The following is a 24,263-nucleotide window of genomic DNA, read 5'->3' as shown; positions in this document are numbered from 1 at the left end:
ATCGGTCGGTCCATTCCGACACTCTTTGACCCCGTAGATAAAGCAGCTGCGCGTTCTGGTGTGTTTAAAACGAAAACGAAATCCTAGAAAGTTTTAGCGTCATTGTTTTTAATATGCAGCCTATCTCGCTGTTCATTTCATATTTTTTATTTATTTACTAGCTGATCCGGCAGACTTCGTAGTGCCTCAATCGACAAATAAAAGAACTAAACTTCTGTATAAAATAAACTTAAAACAAACAAAAGGAATCCGTCCGACGGGGGACACATCAAAGGGAAAATTAAATTGTTATTTTTATTTAATTCCAAGCATTTTCATATTTATCTAGCTTTTAACCTTCTCTGGACTTCCACAAATAATTCAAGACCAAAATTAGTCAAATCGATCCAGCCGTTCTCGAGTTTTAGCGAGACTAACGAACAGCAATTCATTTTTATATATATATAGATTGCTTAGATGGGTAGACGAGCTCGCAGCCCACCTGGTATTAAGTGGTTACTGGAGCCCATAGACATCTACAACGTAAATGCCGCCACCCACCTTGAGCTATGAGTTTTAAGGTCTCAGTATAGTTACATTTGAATATTTAAGTATATCGCTTAATACATGTGCATTGATATTCGCTTTTGTGATCGTATCTAGTGTTATTTGGTTCATTCTGTGTTGTTTTGAATATTCAAGTAGATAATACTTAATCTGAGGTACATTACGTGCATACATAAATTATATTCTTAAGGGTGAGACAGTAGTTGCGGGTAGGTACCACCGCCCTGCCTATTTCTGCCGTGAAGCAATAATGCGTTTCGGTTTGAAGGGTGGGGCAGCCGTTGTACTGTTAAAACTGAGACCTTAGAACTATTCCTCAATGTAGATGTCTATGGGCTCCAGTTACCACTTAACAGCAGGTGGGCTGGCTCATCTACCCATCTAAGCTATAAAAAATACTATAGAATTTAGACTTATACTTCGTGTTCTGGGTCGGGTATGTAGTTACCGGCGGCCACGATAAGGGATTAACATCTCATGTTCCGAAGATGGTGGTGGCATTTAGTGATTACTAGAAGTCAGGTAATCACTTAACACCAGTCGGCAGTGAGCTCGTCCGCCTATTTATGATACAAAAAATTATCTAAAAACGCAATGAACTTAAAATTAATTATTTCATTACAGATAACTCAACGAGATCTCCTGTTCTTGTACCTTACCCAAACTGGGCAGCTCATTCCACCGGTCTCGATGGTAAGCCACCGGAAATTGTCTCGCCATACCGCGTCAGGGCAGACCGATGCGGTCGCCTCTGGGTTTTGGACAACGGTAAAATAGCAACCTTAGAAAGCAATACCACAAAATATCCTCCTTCGCTCATAATCTACGATTTGAAAACCGACAATCTACTCAGGAAGTACGTGTTCCCCGAAGACCAGGTTAAACAAGATTCCGGTTTTGCCAATATCGCCGTAGAGGATACGGACTGCGATAAAACTTATGCGTATGCCGGCGATTTGGGCAAACCGGCCATAGTCGTCTATTCATGGGAGAAAAACGATTCGTGGCGCATAACCCATCACTACTTTAACCCCGACCCGTTGGCCTGCGATTTCAGCGTGAAAGGCCACAATTTTAGCTGGACCGACGCGATATTCGGCCTAGGCCTCTCCGCTCCCAATGCTGATAACTTCAGCACCCTGTATTTCCACCCGATGGCCAGTTACAACGAATTTTCGGTTTCGACTGAGTACTTAAGTAACCAAACCGTCGCCGATGATAACTTTGATGCCTTCAAACTGTTAGGGAGCCGGGGGCCAAACGCTCAATCAAGTGTTTCGTTTGTGGATAGAAAGACCGGTGTCCTATTTTATTCGTTAGTGAATCTAAACGCTGTGGCCTGTTGGCGGACATCGAACAACAAATACCTGATGAAGAATCAAGGCAGAATTTACATGAACGAGGAGACCATGGTGTACCCTACCGATATAAAAGTCGATTACGAGGATAACTTATGGATCCTTTCGAATCGATTGCCGATTTCGATGTACGGAAAATTGGATCTTAACGAAGTGAACTTTAGGGTGTTTTCCGCTCCCGTCGTCCATGCTATAAGTCATACGGCTTGTGACATCACTCCGAGGTCCGATATTCTGGAGAAATTCGTGAATAAAGCCAAGAACATAACAAAAGATATCGTCGCCAAGGTTAAGCCGAATTCTTCGACTACCACCAAACCTATTACAGTTTTATTAACATTAAGTTGTCTCGTAAGGTTTTTAGCTACGTAAGTCGTTTCAAAAATCATTCTGTTCGCCGTTCGTAGGGGCTAATGACGTCACTGAATTTGACAGTATGAAGCTAGTCGTCAATGTAACACGACAGTGACGTTCGCATAGCTTCTATCAATAGACGTTCCCTGCTCTTTTCATGTAAGAATAAAAATACAAAGAATCCTTTTTTTTTAAATAACGAATTTATTTTTTTCAATTACGTAGCAATTAATCGGTTCACCAATAATTCTAATAAGTGTCTCCGTAACTGCACATGTTGCTGTCTCTCTCGCACGCCCGCGTTTTACGCACAATGTGTACATTTTAGTGTTATTCGACCGCTAACCCCATCATGGAAAATATTAATTCTGTTTTAGATTTTGGGTAATTTATTATCTGGAAAGTCGGTCAGTTATTACATCATTTATCGAAACAACATAAAATATAAACGTTTTTGTATTTACGTGTGCTATTTTGTTTAGTAGCGCTACAACTAGTGGTAGGACCTCTTGTGTGTCCGCGCGGGTAGGTACTACCACCCTTCTTATTTCTGCCGTGAAGCAGTAATGCGTTTCGGTTTGAAGAGTGGGGCAGCCGTTGTAACTATACTGAGATCTTAGAACTTATATCTCAAGACGGGTGACGCATTTACGTTGTAGATGTCTATGGGCTCCAGTAACCACTTTACTCCTTAAGTGGGCTGTGAGCTCGTCCAACCATCTAAGCAATAAAAAATAATAATAATATAATAGCGTTATAAGTCTAATTTATAACGCGCTTAATTTAGCATAAGCACACGCTTTTTTCGATATCTGTATATAGATATTAGTTTCTAATAATTTATTATTTTTATTGAAAATTAAATAAAGCATTCCCGTTACATTTTCTTCGGTTTTTATTTGTGATAATAGTCGTCGAGTGTAATTTATATTTTATATTTTAGTCGATCGTAAAATCATCACATTCGGAATTTTTGTTACGAACCAATTATTAGTCGTCATACATAATTTTTATGGAGAATCCGGTAGTAGATTCTGCGAAGCATTGCTCTTGCTAGGGTCAGTGTTAGCAACACTCCGGTTTGAGCCCCGTGAGCTCACCTACACACTTTAGGGTGAAGCTGAAATAGCCTTGAGAGGCTATCAGCAAGGGTAAAAATAAAAAAGGTGAAAAAGGATATTCAAAGATTCAAAGACAATCAACGGAAGCGTGTTAAAAAGATGGCCGCTTTAGAAAAAAAAAAAAACGATTTGTGATCGATAAATATTTAAGTGTATTTATCTATGTGATCGATTTTACACATTTGTACTTATTAATTGTAATTTGAATTATATGTATATATTTCGTCATATATGATATGATTTTATTATAATAAACAATGTTATATATTTGGCAGTGATATTTGTAAAATTAAAAGTTATCATTATGTAGACTTATCTCGTTGCAAGAACATGATGCTTTTGTAATTAATTTAGGCTAATTCATTATTGCTGTCGATGTTAAGGCTTCGTCAAACAGAACGCGTAAACTGACGGCGCGCTATGACGCCGAGATGTCTTGTACTACTATTGTAACAAACCGTCAAACAGAGCCCCAGCGCTATAAGTACGCAACGCTCTGTCGCGGCGTTAGGACGATTTGACGTCAGGCGTTGTAATTTTTTACAAATTTTATTTTAGCGTCCGAGTGAATGTGTATTAAAATACTAAATAATGCTCGAAAATTTTATAGAAATAGTTAGAAAATACCCATGCTTATACAATTCCACATCTGAATCACTCAACATCTTAATACTTTTAAATTTTCACACTGCTATCAAAAGGCACTATGATTTGGCGAATGCGTTGCGTCAAGGAGCGTTGGACTCATCTAGTCAATTTGTGTGACATGAAAGAGCGCGACGAACGCGACGCTGTAACGCAGCGCTAAGTACGCGTTCTGTTTGACGAAGCCTTTAATGGTAATTTATTGAACAGCACCCTTAATAAACACCCAATAAAAATATAAGTTTTCCACTAGGTATCTACTCCATTACTTCTGTGTTTCGATCGGAACCTAAATAGCATTTTTAGTGCTTAAATTTTGCATCACGAAAGAAAGGCGCGTGGCGAAAAATGTGCATAACATTCAAAATATCATATTGCTATCTCCTCACTGATCAAAGCTCGCATTGAAAATCATGTCTTAATCAACATTTCTTGTTGACCAAATGAGAAGCATAAACGTCAAATATCTATATCGACGCTTGAAAGGCAAACGTGACTAAGCGACAATAGCTGCTTTGTACATAAATGATAGGCAATAACCGTATTCGATGCGCAAAAAAAAAAATATATTTCTAGGTCTATTAAAATCATTTCAATCCTACAGCTAGATTCGTTAAAATAGATTTTTTTCAGGTATTTCAACTTTAAATTAGTCCAATGTAAAGTTCACGCATTGTCGCTTAGTCACGTTTGCCTTTCAAGCGTCGATATATTAATACGTGAAGCAAAAACTTTGTATCCCTTTTTACGAAAATTGCGCGGACGGAGGAGTATGAAATTTTCCACACTTATAGAGAATATAGCGAAGAAGTGCACAATGCTAATATTGTTTAAAAATAATGCATAAAAGATACATTAATTAAATAAAGAAAACATTACACACACTACCATGTATTTGACACACACACGCATGCATACTATTTATTTATTGTCAAACTTTTGTTCTTGACGTCTGTGGTCAAATTGAGAGTAGATTAAATATTGTTTGTCTTTATTAATATTTTTCTATAGTGTTGTAGTCTTGGCGTTGAAAATATAATCATAATAGTGTACAAGCTTACAATTCCAATTAATTATAGTCGAATTTTGGGCTACCGATGGACCTCTAGTTTCTATAATGTTCTCCTACAAAAAGTTCTGAGGTACCTATAACACACATGAAAAGACAATACAGTCGAATTGATAGTCGCTTGCTTTTTTTGATGGACTAAACTTTTCCACATAAATAATTTATTGAATTTAAAATAAATATGGTAATATTTTTAAAGTTTAATACTAGTCCCACACACATTCCTTATTTTCAGCAACGACTATCTTATTTGTGCCTTTAAAAGTGATATTTTATTTTTGTAAGACAAGACGTGTAGATTTAAAAACATAATATGTTAAAATTATTTTATTGTATATTAATTTAAATGTTTACTTAATTTTTAATTTAGAAATAAAACATTTGAATGTCATATTATGCAGTTTTTTTTTAATTTACCATTTAAAACTTAAGTGTGGTTTCAAAATCGCAAATATAATGAAATAAAATAGAATGATTTCGATGAAAGTTTAAAAGATAAAAATTAAAATCCTGGTTAGAATCGTTTTTCTAAATAAGGTTAGACGATAGACATACATATACTACGCAATATATTGTGCATTTTTAAATCAATCTCATTTAAGGTATATCTATCGAAACACCACTATAATGACATCTATTGACAACAAATGGAAACAATAATACAGCCAAAATTAGTTTTAGCGCCATCTAGTGAAACAAGGTCCTCAGATCGAGTTTGATGCTCATCGTTCTTGGTTACTAAGAGATGGCGCTTTACGTCTTATTTATATTTTTACAAATAATGTTTGACATTTACGGACAGGTGCGTTCGAAATCAAACCTTATTTACAATGACATATAAATCACAATGCCAAGGCTCCAAGTAGTTTTTGTTCTCGAAATAATCGATGTATTTAGAGCTTGGTTTTCTTTAAAGCATTTCTCAGGGGAAAGTGCTCACGCTAACCCTGATTCACCTTGACAAATGAAGTCTCAATTATGTTGCAAAATGGGTGTTCCACCTTAGACATTTAACTTGTGCGTTGCACCGATGTTCGAATCCTGCTGGCGGGTACCAATTTTTCTAATGAAATACGTAGGTACCTAACAAATGTTTGCGATTGACTTCCACGGTGAAGGAATAACACCTCTATATATAAAAATGAATTGCTGTTCGTTAGTCTCGCTAAAACTCGAGAACGGCTGAACTGATTTGGCTAATTTTGGTCTTGAATTATTTGTGGAAGTCCAGAGAAGGTTTAAAAGGTAGATAAATAAGAAAATGCTCAGAATTAAATAAAAATTACAATTTTGTTTTTCCTTTGATGTGTCCCCAGTCGGACCGATTCATTTTGTTTGTTTTAAGTTTATTTTATACAAAAGTTTAGGTCTTTTATTTATCGATTGAGGCACTACGAAGTCTGCCGGGTCAGCTAGTCGTGTAATAAAAATGAAACCCGAAAAATTATAATTTGCGTAATTACTGGTGGTAGAACGTCTTGTGAGTCCGCACGGGTGGGTATCAACATCCTCCCTATTTCTGCCGTGAAGCAGTAATGCCTTTCGCTTTGAAGGGTGGGCAGCCGTTGTAAATATATTAAGACCCTAGAACTTATATTATCTCAAAGTGGGTGGCGATTTACGCTGTAGCTGTATATGGGCTCCAGTAACCACTTAACAAGCAGGTGGACCGTGAGCTCATCGACTAACCTAAGCAATAAAAGAAAAAAAGAGAAAAGCAAAACCTGCTGAGTTTCTCGCCGGAACTTCTCAGCGGGTCGCAATTCCTTTGCGGTGATAGAGGGAGTCGAGAAGCAGCTGTCCCAGAGCTGATAGGTGTCCTTCGAAGGCGCTCGGGCAGCTGGCTCCCAATTCCTTTGTGGCTGATCCTTTGCTCGCCCACCTGTCCTAGTGAAACTGGAAAGGCCTTGGCGCCACCATTGATCCTTCCTACCTAAAAAAACAACATACAATTTGAGACAATACAGTTAAGCTCAACAACAAAAATTACGTAATTTATCAGTTTCAAAAGAATGCACGCACAATATTCTGTAAACACAATTGTAATATGGTTTCCATTTAGATAAACTAATAAATAATTTATTATCTAGCATGTTTTATGGTTAGATATTGGGGGATCGAATTATTGGCACAGCATAAACCTGTCGTTCGACGGAGCGGCGAGACGTTTTGAAAATACCAAAATGACAGAGGTGGGTGAATATTATTTAATATTTATTAATAACTAGCTGACCCGGCAGACTTCGTAGTGCCTCAATCGATAAATAAAAGACCTAAACTTTTGTATAAAATAAACTTAAAACAATTAAAAGGAATCCGTCCGACGGGGGACTCGTCAAAGGAAACACAAAATTGTTATTTTTGTTGAATTCCGAGCATTTTCATATTTATCTACCTTTTAAACCTTCTCTGGACTTCCACAAATAATTAAAGACCAAAATTAGCCAAATCGGTTCAGCCGTTTTCGAGTTTTACCGAGACTAACGAACAGCAATTCATTTTTATATATATAGATTGCGACGAAAGATCAGCTGGCATTTAAAACATGGCACTTCATAGCATAAGATAGACAAAAATAGCCATATTTGGAAGAGGCCTTTACCGAAACCGGGATTTCTTGTTAATTGATAATCATTTTAACACACGTACTTATATTACTAACATAATTTAAGCTAACTTACTAACAAAAGTCATATTTTGTTGTTTAATGTAATATTATAATTCACATAAGATTGTACAACCAGAAATTGAAATGCTTATTATTATTATTATTTATTACAATAATAGCGACCCGGATCGATTTTACACGGGTTAATTAGGACATTGAACAAGAAAAAACGTTACAGATACGATTATAATTAATTTTACATTATATCATTTATACTAATATTACAAAGCTGAAGAGTTTGTTTGAACGCGCTAATCTCAGGAACTACTGGTCCAATTTGAAAAATTCTTTCAGTGTTAGATAGCCCATTTATCGAGGAAAGCTGTAGGCTATAACATCATGCTAACACTAATGCAAGCGGACACCAATAAAGAAGGTTTCGAAATCGGGTTTTTTTCCCTTTTAAGAGCTTCCGCTGCGTGCGCTGCAGAAACGGTTAAAGTTTCGCTAAAATAATGTATGACAGAATTATACCCCTTTAAAAGATCTAAAAAAAGACCGCGACAGCATATGTCTATTTGTTAAGGTTGGTTCACTATAACGTTTTTTATGCTAACCAAATTTGTTCTAAAATAAAGCATTATTTGTGAACTATTCCACGCGGACGAAGTCGCGGGCAAAAGCTAGTTTACTAAATAAGAACGTCTTTATCTTCTTCACGCATCACGAACTTCCCGTATCTCTTAGGATTTGCGATCTATGTCTCGATTGAATTACGTGATTGTTAATTTTGTAACGTGAGATTAAACCCTTTATCGTGTAACTCGTTCGTGAGAACATAATATGATAAGTACCTACGTATTTGATTATAAAAATTGGTACCTATCTGTGGGATTTGAAAAACGGCACACAAGAATCGCTCGAGTAGATTTTTTTTTTATTGCTTAGATGGTTGGACGACCTCACAGCCCACCTGGTGTTAAGAGCCCATAGACATCTACGACGTAATTGCGCCACCCACCTATAAGTTCTAAGGTCTCAAGGTCTCAAGTATAGTAATAACGGCTGCCCCACCCTTCAAACCGAAACGCATTACTGCTTCACGGCAGAAATAGGTAGGGTGGTGGTACCTTCCCGCGCGGACTTACAAGAGGTCCTACCCCAGTAATTACGCAAATTATAATTTTGCGGGTTTGATTTTTATTACACAATGTTATTCCTTCACCGTTGAAGTTAATCGTGAACATTTGTTAAGTACATATTTCATTAGAAAAATTGGTACTCGCCTGGGATTCGAACACCGGTGCATCGCTCAACACGAATGCACCAGACGTCTTATCCCTTAGGCCACGACGACTTCAGAATGCACCGGATGATTTTTATTTAGGCCACAACAACTTTTTTATCCATAACCTCTAAACCTTTATTTTATTAATTTCATATATTTTATTCATTTCGCGTCTCGTGTATAGATCGCGATGCCGGAGTCTTCGTTGAAACAGAAATGTCGGGAATGTGTTAAAGGCTACAATTTGTTGAAGACCCTAGTCATTGTTGTTTGCTTGGGAGTTGTTTTGCAACAGGTAAAGTAGTTAAATTTTAATAATACCTATTTCATAAAAGTTTCCTGCACACAATTCTCGTGGAATTTATAGAATTTCAGCAGATTTTTATTTTACTTTACTTTTTGAATTATTTACAGTAAAGAAGGATACATATTATTTTGCAGCTCACAATATCGTACATATCACAAGCGGTTTATGTACGTCTTTTTTGAGAAAATAGAGAGTCTTGTCTATTTGTAAAATTTATTGTTATTTTTAGATATCGACCTGCATACAGAAGTTGTTCGTGGACATACCTATAACAACGTACACCCATTTCGATTTCAACAAAACAATATTGTACCCAAGCCTGACGTTCTGCCGGGAGCCACCGTATAAATTCCAGAAGTTATTGGTAAGGATTGTGGCTTACGTTGTGGCGGGGCTTCCCGACCCGGCCTTTCGCATATCCTAGTATCTAGGAAGTTTCACAGAGCGAGAGCTTCAGTTCGGTTTGGTTAAAATAATATCCGACTTAAATATATAAAATAGTTCATGAAATATAACTGTTTAAGCAGCAAACCTTCTCACGCGAGGGGCGCTAGTATAGATTCGAATTTACGATGGATTTTATAGAATGCCAATTTGAAAACTCACGGTGAATTCATGTGCGAGTTTGACAAACAACGCTTATAGAATGGCAAGGTTGAAAACATTTAATACATCATTTGAACAGATAGAAAATTCGACTTAAACCAAAATAAATGTAAATAGCATCAATGTAGTTACTTGAAGTTAATGCTATAAATGCATTATTAAGGATAACTCAAAAACCAGTTATTGTTTTGAGAAGCACCAGCTTTGAAATTTAGAAATCATCAAAAATCGGTTCTTCCAAAAAATACCTACATAAATAATAAAGGTGAATCGATAGCTTCCGTTTTGAAGTCGGTTAAAAGGAATACGTATGTTAAAATCTTTTGTTATCGGTCACTCAGCGAAGATACTCTTTAATAGGTTATAGACATTTCCAGGATCACGGTCTACATGCTCACCCGCGCTTCACATCCACCTGGGTGTCCTTCAATTTCTCTAGTATTACTCTGGACGATCTCTGGGATGAGATCACATACACAGACGACGAAATGTTCGTGCAGTACGGACTAAATGGAGATCCACAAAGTAAGTGTTTTATATTTTTGTATCGTAGATGTTTAGACGGGCCCATAGACATAGGAGCGTGAATGAAGCCAACCACTTTGAGGTAGGTCATTTCGAAAAAAAGATAAATTAACATTTTTTTTATTGCCTTTGTAGGCAGACGAGCATACGGCACACCTGATGGCAAGTGGTCACCGTCGCTCATGGTCGTCAGCAATGCCAGGGGCAGAGCCAAGTCGTTGCCTACCATAAAGTACTCTCCGCAAGCCTCGTTTGAAGAAGGACATGTCATAGCGCTCGGAAAACACCGTGGAGGTGAGTTCATTCCAAAGCCGGATGGTTTTATTTATTTATTAACGAATTTGTTTATTTATGTGAATATAGTTTAATAAAAGTCTTACCCACTCTACTTAGCTTCTAATTTTCAGATGTAGAGTTAAAACCAATGCTCGGTTTCGCAATGGGTCGCTGTTACACTATGAACCCAAAGATCTTGAGCACTCAAGCAACCAAAACTACCGGGTACTCCGTGACCTTAAGGCACAGCGCTGAAGACGTGGCCACCAGCACCAGCGTCCACCCCCCAGGATACCACGTTCACGTCCACTACATACGAGAACCGTATACTGGTAATTTTCTGTTCCTGAATAATTCGATTTCCATTTTAATTGTTGATCAGAGATTGTGTTTTAACCCATAGACACAGCCCACTGAGTTTCTCGCCGGATCTTCTCAGTGGGTCGCGTTTCCGATCCGGTGGTAGATTCTGCGAAGCACTGCTCTTGCTAGGGCCAGTGTTAGCAATACTTCGGTTTGAGCCCCGTGAGCTCACCTACATGTTAGGGCGAAGCTGATATAATCTTTCAAGGCTATCAGCATAGTAGGGAAAAAAAAGAGATTGTGTTCTACTTCCATATTATATGGAGGCACTTTGCATCTTATTTTGTAGATTAAAACGAAAGTGGAAAACGAATGCGGGCGGGCCATTTCGTTATATTCTTTATTGTGCACAAAAACTACTCCAGATAGTAGAGCGTGTTTGTGTACCGCGTACCCGGGCGGGCTGATAGTTTTTTATTTTATTGCTTAGATGGTTAGATGAGCTCACGGCCCTCCTGATATTAAGTGGTTACCGGAGCCCATAGACATCTATAACGTAAATGCCGCGACCCACCTTGAGACATGAGTTTTAAAGGTCTTACTTTTAACAGTACAACGGCTGTCCTACCCTTCAAACCGAAACGCATTACTGCTTCACGGCAGAAATAGGCAGGGTAGTGGTACCCACCCGCGCAGACTCACAAGAGGTCCTACCACCAGTAATTACGCAAATTATAATTTTGTCCTACCACCACTGGCCTACCACCAGACGGTAGTAGTGCCCTTTACTACCCCCTAAGGCCGAATAGCGATCGCTCTACGTTGGGGTAATAACACTCAGAGAACGCTACTATCCATTCTCCGACGAATACCTTAGTCACCAACGACGAGAAGCGATAAGATAGACCTACTCAGGCTAAAACCACACAGCCGAAACCACTTGGATTTGGACGTATACTAAGACCCCATTCGAACTATTCATTTGTGGCCTAAAGAAACTAAACTAAACTACACTTATAAGTTGCATGTCACAGTTCCATTATTTCTGCTTCTTCGGATGCACAGTCGTTTAAATTTTTAATCTTATGTTTGAGGGTGGATAGTGGCACTCATATTGTATTTACCATAAGCTTAGGTGACCTGAAAACCTTCCCTGCCTCGGTTGTAATACATAGCTCATTAATACAGAAGTGGAAGTTTACAATGGAGGTCTGGTGGACCATCTTTACGTGAACGTCGGTGAGACCATGGATGTGAAGTTGAAGGTCGATGAATACGTCATGATCAGCAGTGAAGATGATCTTTGTACTTATGACGACCATTACAGTGCCAATGTTGTGAGTAATGCAAAAATGACTTTGTTGTACAAAATTTATGGTTGAATTTCAGATTTTTCTCCTTTCAAGGACCGCGAATTTTGTAATATATTTATTTGATTACAGGGATGTTGAATATGCACTGGTTAGTACCATAATAGCACGTCCTTATGGATTAATCACATCCAATAACCCTTGCACTAGACGCCTTCAGCTCTAACGCTAGGAGCAGGCTGGACCCCGGTAACCGTATTCGTCGAACTCGGCAAAGAGTTCGACGTACAACCTAACCCATGCATCAGCCCGCTGAGTTTTTCGCCGGATCTTCTCAGCGGGTCGCGATTCCGATTCGGTAGTAGATTCATTCGCGAAACAGCTGCTCTTGAGTTGTTAGGTCACCTTCGGAGGCGCTCGGGCAGCTGTTAACTGTCCCTGTCCTGGTGAAACTGGAAAGGCCTCTGGGCCACCAGTAATCCCTCATTCATAAAAAAACCCATAGTTGTTGCTTATTTATATCAAAAAACAATCCTATTTTTCGGTTCCATGCGTGCGACAGTGTTTGTGCCATTAGCGATTTTGGCATTAGGTATAATGTCGATGGGCTGCACTGTGGCTATCCGTCTCACACCAGAGCATCAAGAGAACAGTTTTGTATATCAATTACAATTTCTCGAACAGTGCACCGCACAATTCGTCTGGGACGAAACCGGAGCTGAGGCTGGCTGCTCCGGACCCTGGATGGAAAGCAACCTGCCGCGCTGTGATAACTTTACATCCATGAGGACTCTCATCTCTGCCTACATCAAGTATGCTGAGAGGTTTTTAAAACATTGGACAGTCGTCGTGGCCCAAAGGATAAGGCGTCCGGTGCATTCGTGTGTAGCGATGCACCGGTGTTCGAATCCCAGGCGGGTACCAATTTTTCTAATGAAATATGTACTTAACAAATGTTCACGATTGACTTCAACGGTGAAGGAATAACATCGTGTAATAAAAATCAAACCCGCAAAATTATAATTTGCGTAATTACTGGTGGTAGGACCTCTTGTGAATCCGCACGGGTAGGTACCACCGCCCTGCGTATTTCTGCCGTGAAGCAGTAATGTGTTTTGGGTTGAAGGGTAGGGTAGCACTTGTAACCATACTTGAGGTTGGTGGCGCATTTACGTTGTAGATGTCTATGGGCTCCAGTAACCACTTAACACAAGGTGGGCTATGAGCTCGTCCACCCATCTAAACAATAATAAAAAGCAGCCTGTCAACTATCTGCCTGATCCAGGTCGTACAATGGTCACAACTGCGTGGTCTGTCCCCGGTTTTGCCGTTCATATCTCTACAACACGTACGTGACTGCCCGTCAGAGCTTGTACTCCTGGGACTCGACCGGAAACCAGTGGAAAGCCAAGTCGGGAGACGCAACTCTCCAGATCCAGGTATAGTATATTTTAGAGAATGTAGAAATTTCATCAATTTACATTTCTTTGTTTTTTTTTGGAACGAAGTTCCTTAAGGGACGATGCGGAGGGGTACCCTTACCGGGAAAAAACGTCCGTAACGTAAGATTTTTATTAGTAATGCACACAGTGTACGACTTTACTTTGTAATAACGTACAAAAAATGACATATTTTTTATCATTCAATGTGTTCGTTTGCGCAATACACTAACTCTTATGCAAACAACCGTGAATGAAGTGTACTACAATAAGTTCGCACGTTACCGAATGACTGTGGGTTGTTGCGAAACCTCCAGTTTTATTTTCTTTATACCTCGAATAGAACTTAAAATTAATATTTTTATAATAAGGAACTTCGTTCCTATCCGGTGTCCCACGACACCACACATCTTTTTTTACATTACAGTCCTTTGCATTTAGAATTCCAATGAATAATTTATAATCTATATATTATTAATGCGTGAAGCAAAAACTTTGTACGTCTTTTTTTGAAAATTGCGCGGACGGAGGAGAATTAAATTTCCCATACTTATAGTTTATGTAGAGAAGGAGTGCAGATTGGTAATATTTTTAAAAATTATCGATAAAAAAAACATTAAACCAAGAAATAAAAACATTACACACACTACCATGTATTTGACACACACAAGCATACCTATATACTCATTTGTTTATTCATAAAGTCTGTGGTCTAATTGAGAATAACACAAACCTTACCTTACCTTAAAAACAATAAAAACAAAATGTGTGCAATTCACACGTGGTAGAAGTGAAACCTTCCAAAATTAAAATACAATTATCCTAAACGTCTTAAGTTATGTAAAATTTTGTCATTAGTAAATAATTGTAAGGTAGCGCCCTCTGTGAATTGATATTTTAATTTCACGTATAATCCTAAATTAAAATTCACTACAAGAGCTTTCATACACACGTTAGTATTAAAAAATCTCACAGATGGCGCTGTATTAAATAGTATGTATATTTCTGTCTCATTCTTTGCTGGCTTCATCCTACACATTTTTGTATTTGTGTCTCTTACCTGTCGTTTTTTCCGTTGCATCCGGTTTGAAATCTCAACGATTCTAAAGAAGTTTTCACTTCAAAAACCTTAGCCACAGCAACGTGGGGCCGGGTCTGCTAGTAGTATATAGACTTGGCGAAATCTGCGATTATAGAAGTATAAAGCCATTGACAATAGAACCAATAATAATGTTCAAACTTATAATTTCAATTAATTATTGAGCGATCACTAGTTGTTTAATAATAATATGCAGATATAGCCTTTCATTTTTCCAATTGGTATTAAGTAACGAACGATTGTCGTTTGATGGTATTGTTACGCGCTGGGGTTCGGGATAAATAAAATGTCCCACCAAAGTACAACTTAAAACTGTATTTATCACTTAGAACACACTTAAAACACTTCATGAACACTTTGAGATTCTGAATTCACTTCTTCCGCTTCGCTTCATGTGATCCGTTCGCTGTTTCGCTTCGAGTAGTTCCGATTACTAATTGACTGCGTAACATCTCTGCAACGCTTTTATAGCCGATACCACATCCCTAGAATTATCGAGAATATTTCACACAAATCGAGTATTGTGTTTCCGTTATTTGACAATAGATGGCGCTGTACTTCTCGAGCTTTATAGATGCTACCCGATCCTTCGATATTCGTTCCACTATTCGGCGATAGATGGCGTTACTCTTACCGGCGTAACAGTATGATAGTTAGAGAACGTTGCTACCGATTCTCAAGTTAATCGCATTTCAGGACATAGTTACATTTTTTACATTCGACACTATACAGTGAAATATAGACTTTAAATCTGGAAGCAGAACTGTAGTGATGAGTCAGATGATGGTATTTTCCAATGAGGGTTCCCGGTATACCACTTATTAAGTTTTTAATCACTCTGTTCCTTCCTTCCTTTGTTTTCCAGCTGTACCTGTATTTCAACAGCATGATGGTGTCAGTATACGAGGAGCGATACAATTACGACTGGAACCTGTTCTTGTCAGATCTTGGCGGTAGTATTGTAAGTTGTTCTAAGCCTGGAGCGGTAACAAAAACCTTACCTAGGGTCTCAAGTATAGTTACAGCTATTTGGCCGGGGTTATAAGGCATTCACCATGTGGTTGCTAAGAATAAGCCTTATCAGAAGGTATGAAATCACTCAAAGATCAATGGAGAGGCTATGCTCTGATTTTCCCTGCGAAATCGAATCAAGAATGAGGAGATGAAGAAAGGGCAGTTGACGTGAGTGGGCTGGTAAAATAAATTAGGCGTCCTACGGTCAGTAAAACTGATCTCAGAAATTTTAAAACATACTGTCTTTTTCTGTATCAAACCTGCAGAACTAAGAGCAAACTAAGATAATCGCTTTGTACTTACTAGAAAATTAGTTCATCGAAAAAATTGAGGCTTAAACCTCACATCTCAGGGTGTGATGTCCATGGACTTAGCACCAGACGAACTGTGAGCTCGTTCACTTGACCTGTATTTAAAAGTATATAATTATGTACATATCTAAAGTTTCCGGTTTGTATATAACAGGGAATTCTTGTTTGCAGCCACATGACTGCATGTGATTCGTTACCGGTTACTGATGTTATTAGATATCTTTGTTAAAGAAATTAGGAATCTCATTTGTATTAGACAGGAAATACTTGCTTGACAACTCTGAGGAGATCTACCTGAAGACTTGATTATCAGTTCGCCCGAACTATTAGCTATACGGGTATAGAACATATTTCTTGAGTGCTATGACATGGTCTTCTTCCAACGAGGCTTGTGAAGAGTACTTAACGGTAGGCAGCGGCTTGGCTGTGCTGACGGCATTGCTGACGTCCGTGAGCGATGTGATTAGTGACCATCCGGTGGGCCATACGTACATCTGCTAACAAAGACAATAAAAAAATATAAAGCTAAAAAAATTCCTTTCAAACTGTCGACACTATAAAACTTATTTTTTTTTTTTTTTTTGTGATTGAAAGATTACTGGTGGCCCGGAGGCCTTTCCAGCTTCACCAGGACAGGTGGGCGAGCAAAGGCTCAGCCAGGAGGGGTGGGATTTGCTAACAACTGCCCGAGCGCCTCCGAAGGAGACCTAACAACTCAAGAGCAATTGCTTCGCGATTGAATCTACTACCGGATCGGAATCGCGACCCACTGAGAAGATCCGGCGAGAAACTCAGCGGGCTGATGCATGGGTTAGGTTGCACGTCGACCTCTTTGTCGAGTTCGACGAGTACGGTTACCGGGGTTCCTTAGCCTGCTCCTAGTGTTAGAGCTGAAGGTATCTAATGCAAGAGTTATTGGATCTGATGGATCCGTAAGGACGTGTCTAGGGCGACGACGGTGACTTGCTCCTGCGTGATCAGGATTCGGGGAGTAATCAGCGGCGGCAACGATAAGGCGATTATCATGACGCATAGCCTTATCGAAGTAACGTTCCGACACTGACTTCATATGTTTACGGATCGATTCGAGGCCCAGGTCGTCGTGTAGGTCGACGTTCCTCACGAACCACGGAGCCCCGACGGCTAACCTGCAAAAGCGGGATTGTAGGGATTGGAGGGTGTCTATGTGTGTGCGGGCCGCGTGAGCGAACACCACACTTGCGTAAGTCATGACGGGCCTTATGCAAGTTTTGTAAAGTGTCACCTTGTTCCGAAGGGACATTTTACTCCGCTTACAGATCATGGGATAGAGTCTACCGAGAATAAATGCGGCACGGTCGCGGACTGTTTTTATATGCGGGCGGAATGTCATGGATGCATCCAGGGTGACTCCCAGGTACTTGACCTTCCTGGTCCAGGGTATAGGTTGGCCAAAGAGGGTGATCGGGGGTGTGATATTTCTCCTCCTAATGCGGGAGGAAATAAGCGGAGAGTTTCCCCTTTGAAATAACACTGCTGTGCTTTTCGCTGGGTTGATGTCTATGCGCCATTTTCGGAACCACTGTCCGAGGGCTAACGCTGCACTCTGGAGCTTAATCGCGATTAGGGACTTGTTTCTACTTGAGTAGTAAACGGTTGTGTCGTCAGCGAATAAGGCTAGCTGGGTCGGCGGCGACCGGGGAATATCATTGACAAATAAACTAAATAGGAGCGGAGAAAGAACAGAGCCTTGCGGGACTCCAGCCGTGAGTGGTCGCGGGGAGGAGCGGGTTCCCTCTACTCGATATCGAAAAGAGCGGTTAGACAAGAAGTCCCGTATGATGAGCACGAGACTGTCCGGTACGCCCATGTTAAAAAGTTTGAAAATCAAACCATTGTGCCAGACTTTGTCGAACGCTTTTGCGACGTCGAAGAAGAGGGCTCCCGTGTAGATCGGTTTTGGTCGGTTAAGTCCCACGAGAATGTGCTCCGTGAGGCGGTGTACCTGTTGTACGCATGAGTGATTTGCACGGAATCCGAATTGTTCATCGATGAGAATGCCCTTTGATGAGACGAAGTCTCTGAGGCGTTTGTAGAGCAGACGCTCATACAGTTTGCCCAGAGACATGAGGAGGCTAATCGGGCGGTAACTCGTCGGATTATTTTTTGGTTTACCGGGTTTGTGTATGCCGATAACGTTCGCTTCTTTCCACACCGCGGGAAAGATACAGTTAGCCATAGCGGCATTGAAGATAGATGCTAACATCACGATGAGTTGGATGGGTAGAAGTTTAATAACGCGGTTAGATATACCGTCGGAACCGGGAGCTTTGCGAGGACGTAGGTCTTTGATCAAATCTTTAACTTCCATCGGGGTGACGGGTGGTAACGCATCCAAAGGTGGCAAGGAGGCTCTGCGTTCTACCTCACTGTCTACTAATTCTACATGAACAGGGTCCACGGATTGAGTGCTGGGCGTGCACTGGGTTTGCAACGTATCGGCCAGCAGCTCTGCTTTTTCATCATCATCGAACGCCGCGAGTCGGCCTGAGGGGCCTACGAGGGGGGGCATAGCTACTACCGTATCCGATTTGAGAGTACGAGCTAAGCGGTAGTAAGATCTTTGAGAGGGCGCGAGTCCTTCTAAGAAATCAGACCATCTGGCATCTCGGACTTCGGTGATGCGAGACTTTACGTCGCGTTGTAGGGCACGCATTCGAGTGCGATTTTCCACGGTAGGATACCTATCGTATGCGCGGATTGAGGCGTTCTTAGCTCTAAGGAGTTCCCTAATATCGTCGGGCAATTTGAAGCGGTGAAGGAAGTCCTCCGCCAGAACTTGCTTCGATGACCTATCTAATGTCGAGGTGATGTGTGACGTTAGGATGTCTATGGCTTCAGCGGTATCCTGAGGAGACGGGGTAGAGTCCGGGCTAAACGGGAGCGATGGTGGATCAGATTCAGCCAGGCTAATGCCCAGCGTGTGCCAATCCACCACAGTCCTCATGACGGGAACGGAATCGGGAGCGCGACCGAGCTTCATAACGACGGGACGGTGGTCTGAATCTAACTCTGAAACTACTTCGATCGAGTGTAAGCGCAGAGTTACGTTTTTTAATAACGCTATATCGAGTATATCCGGGCGATGCGCGATATTTAGCGGGTAGTGAGTCGGGGTTAGCGGAGCCACGATATCGAAGGCGAGATCATCGACTAACGCGTCGAGCCGCCTGCCATTCGGGGTTGTGGTATGAGAGTTCCACCTGATGTGTTTACAATTTAGGTCGCCCGCTAGGATGACAGAGCTGCCCATGCCGAGCAGCGCCTCGATATCACTGCTTAGAACGATCTTATCCGGTGGAAGATAAACGGACGCGATAACGATCGGCGCGTGTCCCGTCAGTGAGATTCGGCACACTGATGCTTCGATATTAGCGAGCGCGGGAGGATCGAGCGGGACGCAATGCAGGACTCTTCTATAGTAAATGACGGTACCACCACCACGAGCAGAGAGCCTGTCGTTCCTGACCATATTATAGTTCGCGATTTTAGGGTCACGGCGCGCGGGCTTAAGTAGGGTCTCCTGCACTAAGAAAATGTCAATTTGATGGTCACGCAAAAAATCACAAACCTGATCACGTTGATTTGCGAGACCGTAAGCGTTAAAAAATCCTATCGTTACGGATAAGGGCTTTATTCTACTAATGTACGCCATTGATTACCGGCGGAGTGAGGGGAGGACGTACGTATTTAACGACGCGTATACGTCAGCGTATTCCTGCACAACGGCGATGAAGTGTTGTGCAGTGGAGGCGGCGCGAATGGCGTCACCCAAGGCGTTAACACGCTCAAAGTTGATCGACTGAAAAAAGTCGATCGCTAGAGCGAGATTATCGGACGCGGTCGGACTGTTGGTCGCGGGGGAGGAACGAATCGCGGGGAAGGGACGTATCGCGGGGGCGGGACGAATCGCGGAGGGAGGAGCTGCAGCCGTGTTCGTGTACGGCAACGGTTTAGCCCAGGCCGAGCCGCTGGGCACCGGCGCCGGCACGAAGGCAGGCTTAGCCTTCGGCACAGAGGGTGCTGAGGCTTTGATGTCTGGGCGGGAAGCTCGGAGGCGGTTTTGGCGGGCGACGCGGCGATTTATTTTTGGAGCTCGGGGGCATCCACGGTAGTTCGCGGGGTGACCCTGTGTTCGGCACAGGACGCAGCTAGGTGGTTCGGTGGCGGTTTTCTGGTCGCGAGTACAAAGGGCCGTGGCGTGATCGCCCAAACACTTAACACATCGGGGGCGCGCGTGACAGTTACGGGAAGAGTGCCCGTACAGTTGGCAGTTATGGCACTGACTAGGAGTGCCTTTTTTATGGGGGACTTCGACGGCGATACCGGAGAGTTTACAGACGGTCCGTATGTTAAAAATATGCTTACCCTCGGGGGTAGGCTGGAGGGCGACTAGAACCATATTGTATGGCTCCCTACCGCGGCCGGTGTGCATGCGGTGCACGGAATTTACTGGTAGGCCTTGTTCTATCAGATCAGCCTTGACGAGATCGGCATCTAGCTCCTTCGGGATTCCACGTATGACAACGCGGAGTTCGCGCTCCTCCTGGAGCGTATAAGTGTGGAAGCTTATACGCTCCTTTCGGAGGTAACTTGAGAGAGCCCTATGTTCGTCGGGTGTCGTTACTTTTATTTGAATCCCGTTGGCGAGATTACGGGCGCTGACAAAATTAATATTTTTGGCCTTAAGGGCCAGGGAAACTCGGTCCCAAGCTGCCTTCTCTTGAAGGATTACCGGGGGAGGGATCTGAGTTTTAGATTGTGCCACTGGATGCGGCGACGGTGTGGCACGGACAGCGGGAGCGACGGGGGTTGGAGGGCGGGGACGCGACGCGTTCGCGGCTTTGCTTACTTTAGCGGCCGCGGGAGCTCGGGCCTCCGCAGCGCGCTTTTTACCTTTTTGGACTACTGTGAATCCATCAGTCGCGGCGGCGGAGGAAGGGTCGACCTCCATGTCCGACTCTGAATCGGATGAAGAGGGCGCGGGCGACCTGTGGGTGGGTGTTTTAGCGGGAGCAGTGGACGACGCAGGCACGACGGAGGCTGTGGACGAACGCACGGATGCAACGTAGGTCGCCGACGAACGCACGGTTGGGGCGGAAGCTGCAACGGTCGACGCAGAAGTTTTGGGCGCGAGTATCGGCGACACGGGATCGGCGGGCACGACGGAGGCCGCGATGGACGACGCAGGAGCGACGGGGGCGACGGAGACCGCCGGCGAGTTCGCTGCATGATGGGCCTTGAATTCTAAAAATTCTGCCGATAGCGTTGGGTACCTAAGGCGAAGAAATTCCGCAAACAGGTCGACCGTGGACTCCATTATATTAGACGAGTGCCCAGGGGGGGCTGCCCCGGGACTTTAAAAACACACTCGCCTTACGGCGAGGCCCCAAAAATTGTAATAATCGCAATTAATTACGGCACACAGCCGTCCGCTTGCAAACGGGCCACTAAGTTACCGAACGAATTCCTGGAATTTAGGGGTCCGCCCGCTCACAGATGGCGATGCGACGCAATTAACACAGGTAGTCACTTCCGAGAAAAAACACTTGGACGCCAGATGTGCCCCGAACCGAGGTCGGGCAATCGAACGGTCGATGAGCACGTCAGCACGCGACGGGTGCCTGAATCGGAATGAATAAAACTTATGTTTATGCTCCATAGCGTTGAATGCTATGAAGATGTTTTCTTTTTGCTCGCGTTCGTATTCAATTTGTGTGGCCCGCGTATTTCTGAACAAGCGGCCCGCTCCGGCTCCGCTCGGGTCTTTAACAAAAATTTCAACGATATTTGACGTTGTTTTATTTTTTTAAATAAAAGAACACTTATTGCGGCATAACTATAATAGTTAGACATATGCTGTCTTTGCATGCACTTTTTGCTATGCACTTTTTGTAAATAACAATGTGTTCTACAAAGTCGTAGTACATTATTTTATTCTATCATCAATAGTTTTCGCAGGGCACGCGATGTAAAGAATATTTTAGGTAATTTTTTTACACCTTTGGTTACGTTATTGGAGTTTTAGTAAGGATCCCTAATTTTTTTCAAAAAAAATTAAATAAACCCTATGTCGAGAATAGTGTAGCTTCCAAACAGTGAAAGAATTTTTCAAATCGGTTCAGTAGTTTCGGAGCCTACTCAATACAAATAAACAAACAAATCTTTCCTCTTTATAATATTAGTATAGAAGTATAGATTTGTATAGATAACTCCTGCGTAACTCATACAACGTAAACAGCACGTCAGTTATTTGAGGCCTCAATTTGGAATGCATTGCGTGTTTAGTCGATCCGCCAATGAAGTCTAGTTGTTGTCTTAGTTTGTATTACTGTACAATGACCGGTATGAGCGGTAGAGTGGAACTCTCCAACTGGGCCTACAGCATGGCTTTTACATGGCTGCTCACCAATAAATGAGAGATGGTGATCGCATTATGATGGTACTCAGAGAAGTTGTTTTTATTTTTTATTGCTTAGATGTGTGGACGAGCTCACAGCCTACCTGGTGTTAAATGGTTACTGGAGCCCATAGACATCTACAACGTAAATGCGCCACCCACCTTGAGATATAAGTTCTAAGGTCTCGGTATAGTTACAACGGATGCCCCACCTTTCAAACCGAAACGCATTACTGCTTCACGGCAGAAATAGGCGGGGTGTGGTACCTACCGGTGCGGATTCACAAGAGGTCCTGTTTTCCGTTAAATCCCAAGAAGAGTTTTCATTTACGACACCCAATGTCTATTTTAGGTTACAAATATTAAGTTGAAAGTAATTATAACATGTAAATAGTGGTGGCGCTTTTAGCAGCGCAAGCATTGAGGAGTCAAACTAATTCGGCGAAATGAGGGTAGGTAATGCGGGAAGAAGTTTCATATTGATAGGATGAAGTCGTCGTGGCCTAAAGGATAAGACGTCCGGTGCATTTGTATGTAGCGATGCACCGGTGTTCGAATCCCGCAGGCACCAATTTTTGTAATGAAATACGTACTTAACAAATGTTCACGATTGACTTCCACGGTGAAGGTATAACATCGTGTAATAAAAATGAAACCAACAAAATTATAATTTACGTAACTACTTGTGGTAGGACGACTTGCGAGCCCGCACGGGTAGCTACCACCACCTTGCCTATTTCTGCCGTGAAGCAGTAATGCATTTCGGTCTGAAGGGCGGGGCAGCCGTTGTACTGTTAAAAGTGAAATCTTGCAACTCGTGTCTGAAGGTGGGTGGCGGCATTTACGTTGTAAATGTCTATGGGCTCCAGTATCCACTTCACATTAGGTGGACCGTGAGCTCGTCTACAAACCTAAGCAATAAAAAAAACAAATTAAAGCTTGTCACATTAATAGTTCTATAAAGTAACGCTAAAATCGTTTGGTCCCAGGGTTTTCTTCTCGGCCTATCCGTGATTGGCATTATGGACGTTCTCGGCAAAGGCTGGTGCCTCTTCATCAAGCCTTGCTTTAAGAAGGCCAAGTCGCAAGCCAGCAACGTTCCTACGGTCGCGGAAGATTCTGGAAGGCATGCGCAGTGCCCCGCGCCAAACAACTGGAACAAGAAAACCGGCGAATGATTCAGGCTGATTTAAACAAATATTTTTCGCTTAAATGCTCTTTGAATAACTTGTAAATAAAGCTTTGGTTGCTGTTTTCTGCTGCTCTATGTCACATGTGTTATTTTTCTTTATTTTTTTTTAACGGCCGTCTGGTGTAGTGGTAAGTGACATGGTCACTACACAAGGGGGTCGCGGGTTCGAATCCCGCCAAGGGAAGATATTTGTATGATAAATATAAATGTCTTTTCCAGGGTTATGGATGTCTATTAAATATATGTATGTGTATAATAAAAATCTTACATTTATATCCGTTATCTGGTATTTGTAACACAAGTTCTTTACGAACTTATCACGGGACCAGTTAACGTGGCGTGATTGTTAGTAAATATTTATTTATTTATTTAATATATTTCTCTTGATATACATATTTAAACAAGCGTGCATTTTTAGGGTAAATTTTGTCTTATTTGTGTTCAGCTGCAGTC

At 41.8% G+C, this 24,263-nt stretch overlaps 2 protein-coding genes across 4 annotated transcripts in view; both read left to right on the top strand.

Annotated features, from left to right (window-relative positions):
- The window catches only part of yellow-f (protein yellow-like), a 30,150-nt gene extending 24,666 nt beyond the window's left edge, over positions 1-5,484 (top strand). For 2 of the 3 annotated variants that reach the window (XM_038012239.2, XM_062669535.1), the window contains exon 3: positions 1,171-5,484. In XM_038012239.2, the coding sequence (XP_037868167.1) occupies positions 1,171-2,276 (1,106 nt within the window). In that variant the 3' untranslated portion in view covers positions 2,277-5,484. 3 annotated transcript variants of the gene reach the window in all.
- Positions 5,485-6,884: 1,400 nt separating this feature from the next.
- LOC101739635 (degenerin-like protein asic-1) lies at positions 6,885-23,890 on the top strand. Its single transcript, XM_038012558.2, has 10 exons — positions 6,885-7,285; positions 9,174-9,284; positions 9,526-9,660; positions 10,280-10,427; positions 10,835-11,035; positions 12,195-12,343; positions 13,001-13,128; positions 13,602-13,755; positions 15,720-15,815; positions 23,608-23,890. The coding sequence occupies exons 1-10, from the start codon at positions 7,277-7,279 to the stop codon at positions 23,794-23,796; spliced, it is 1,320 nt and encodes a 439-aa protein (XP_037868486.1). The 5' UTR covers positions 6,885-7,276; the 3' UTR covers positions 23,797-23,890.
- Positions 23,891-24,263: the final 373 nt, after the last annotated feature.

The sequence above is a fragment of the Bombyx mori genome, chromosome 8, assembly GCF_030269925.1.
Source record: "Bombyx mori chromosome 8, ASM3026992v2".
Lineage (NCBI taxonomy): Eukaryota > Metazoa > Arthropoda > Insecta > Lepidoptera > Bombycidae > Bombyx > Bombyx mori.
This window is presented reverse-complemented; position numbering and strand designations above follow the sequence as displayed.

Coding starts and splice junctions, on each gene's coding strand:
- LOC101739635 (XM_038012558.2), top strand. Junction 9,285..9,525: donor TGGGAGTTGTTTTGCAACAG/GTAAAGTAGTTA, acceptor TGTTATTTTTAG/ATATCGACCTGCATACAGAA. Junction 13,129..13,601: donor CTCATCTCTGCCTACATCAA/GTATGCTGAGAG, acceptor TGCCTGATCCAG/GTCGTACAATGGTCACAACT.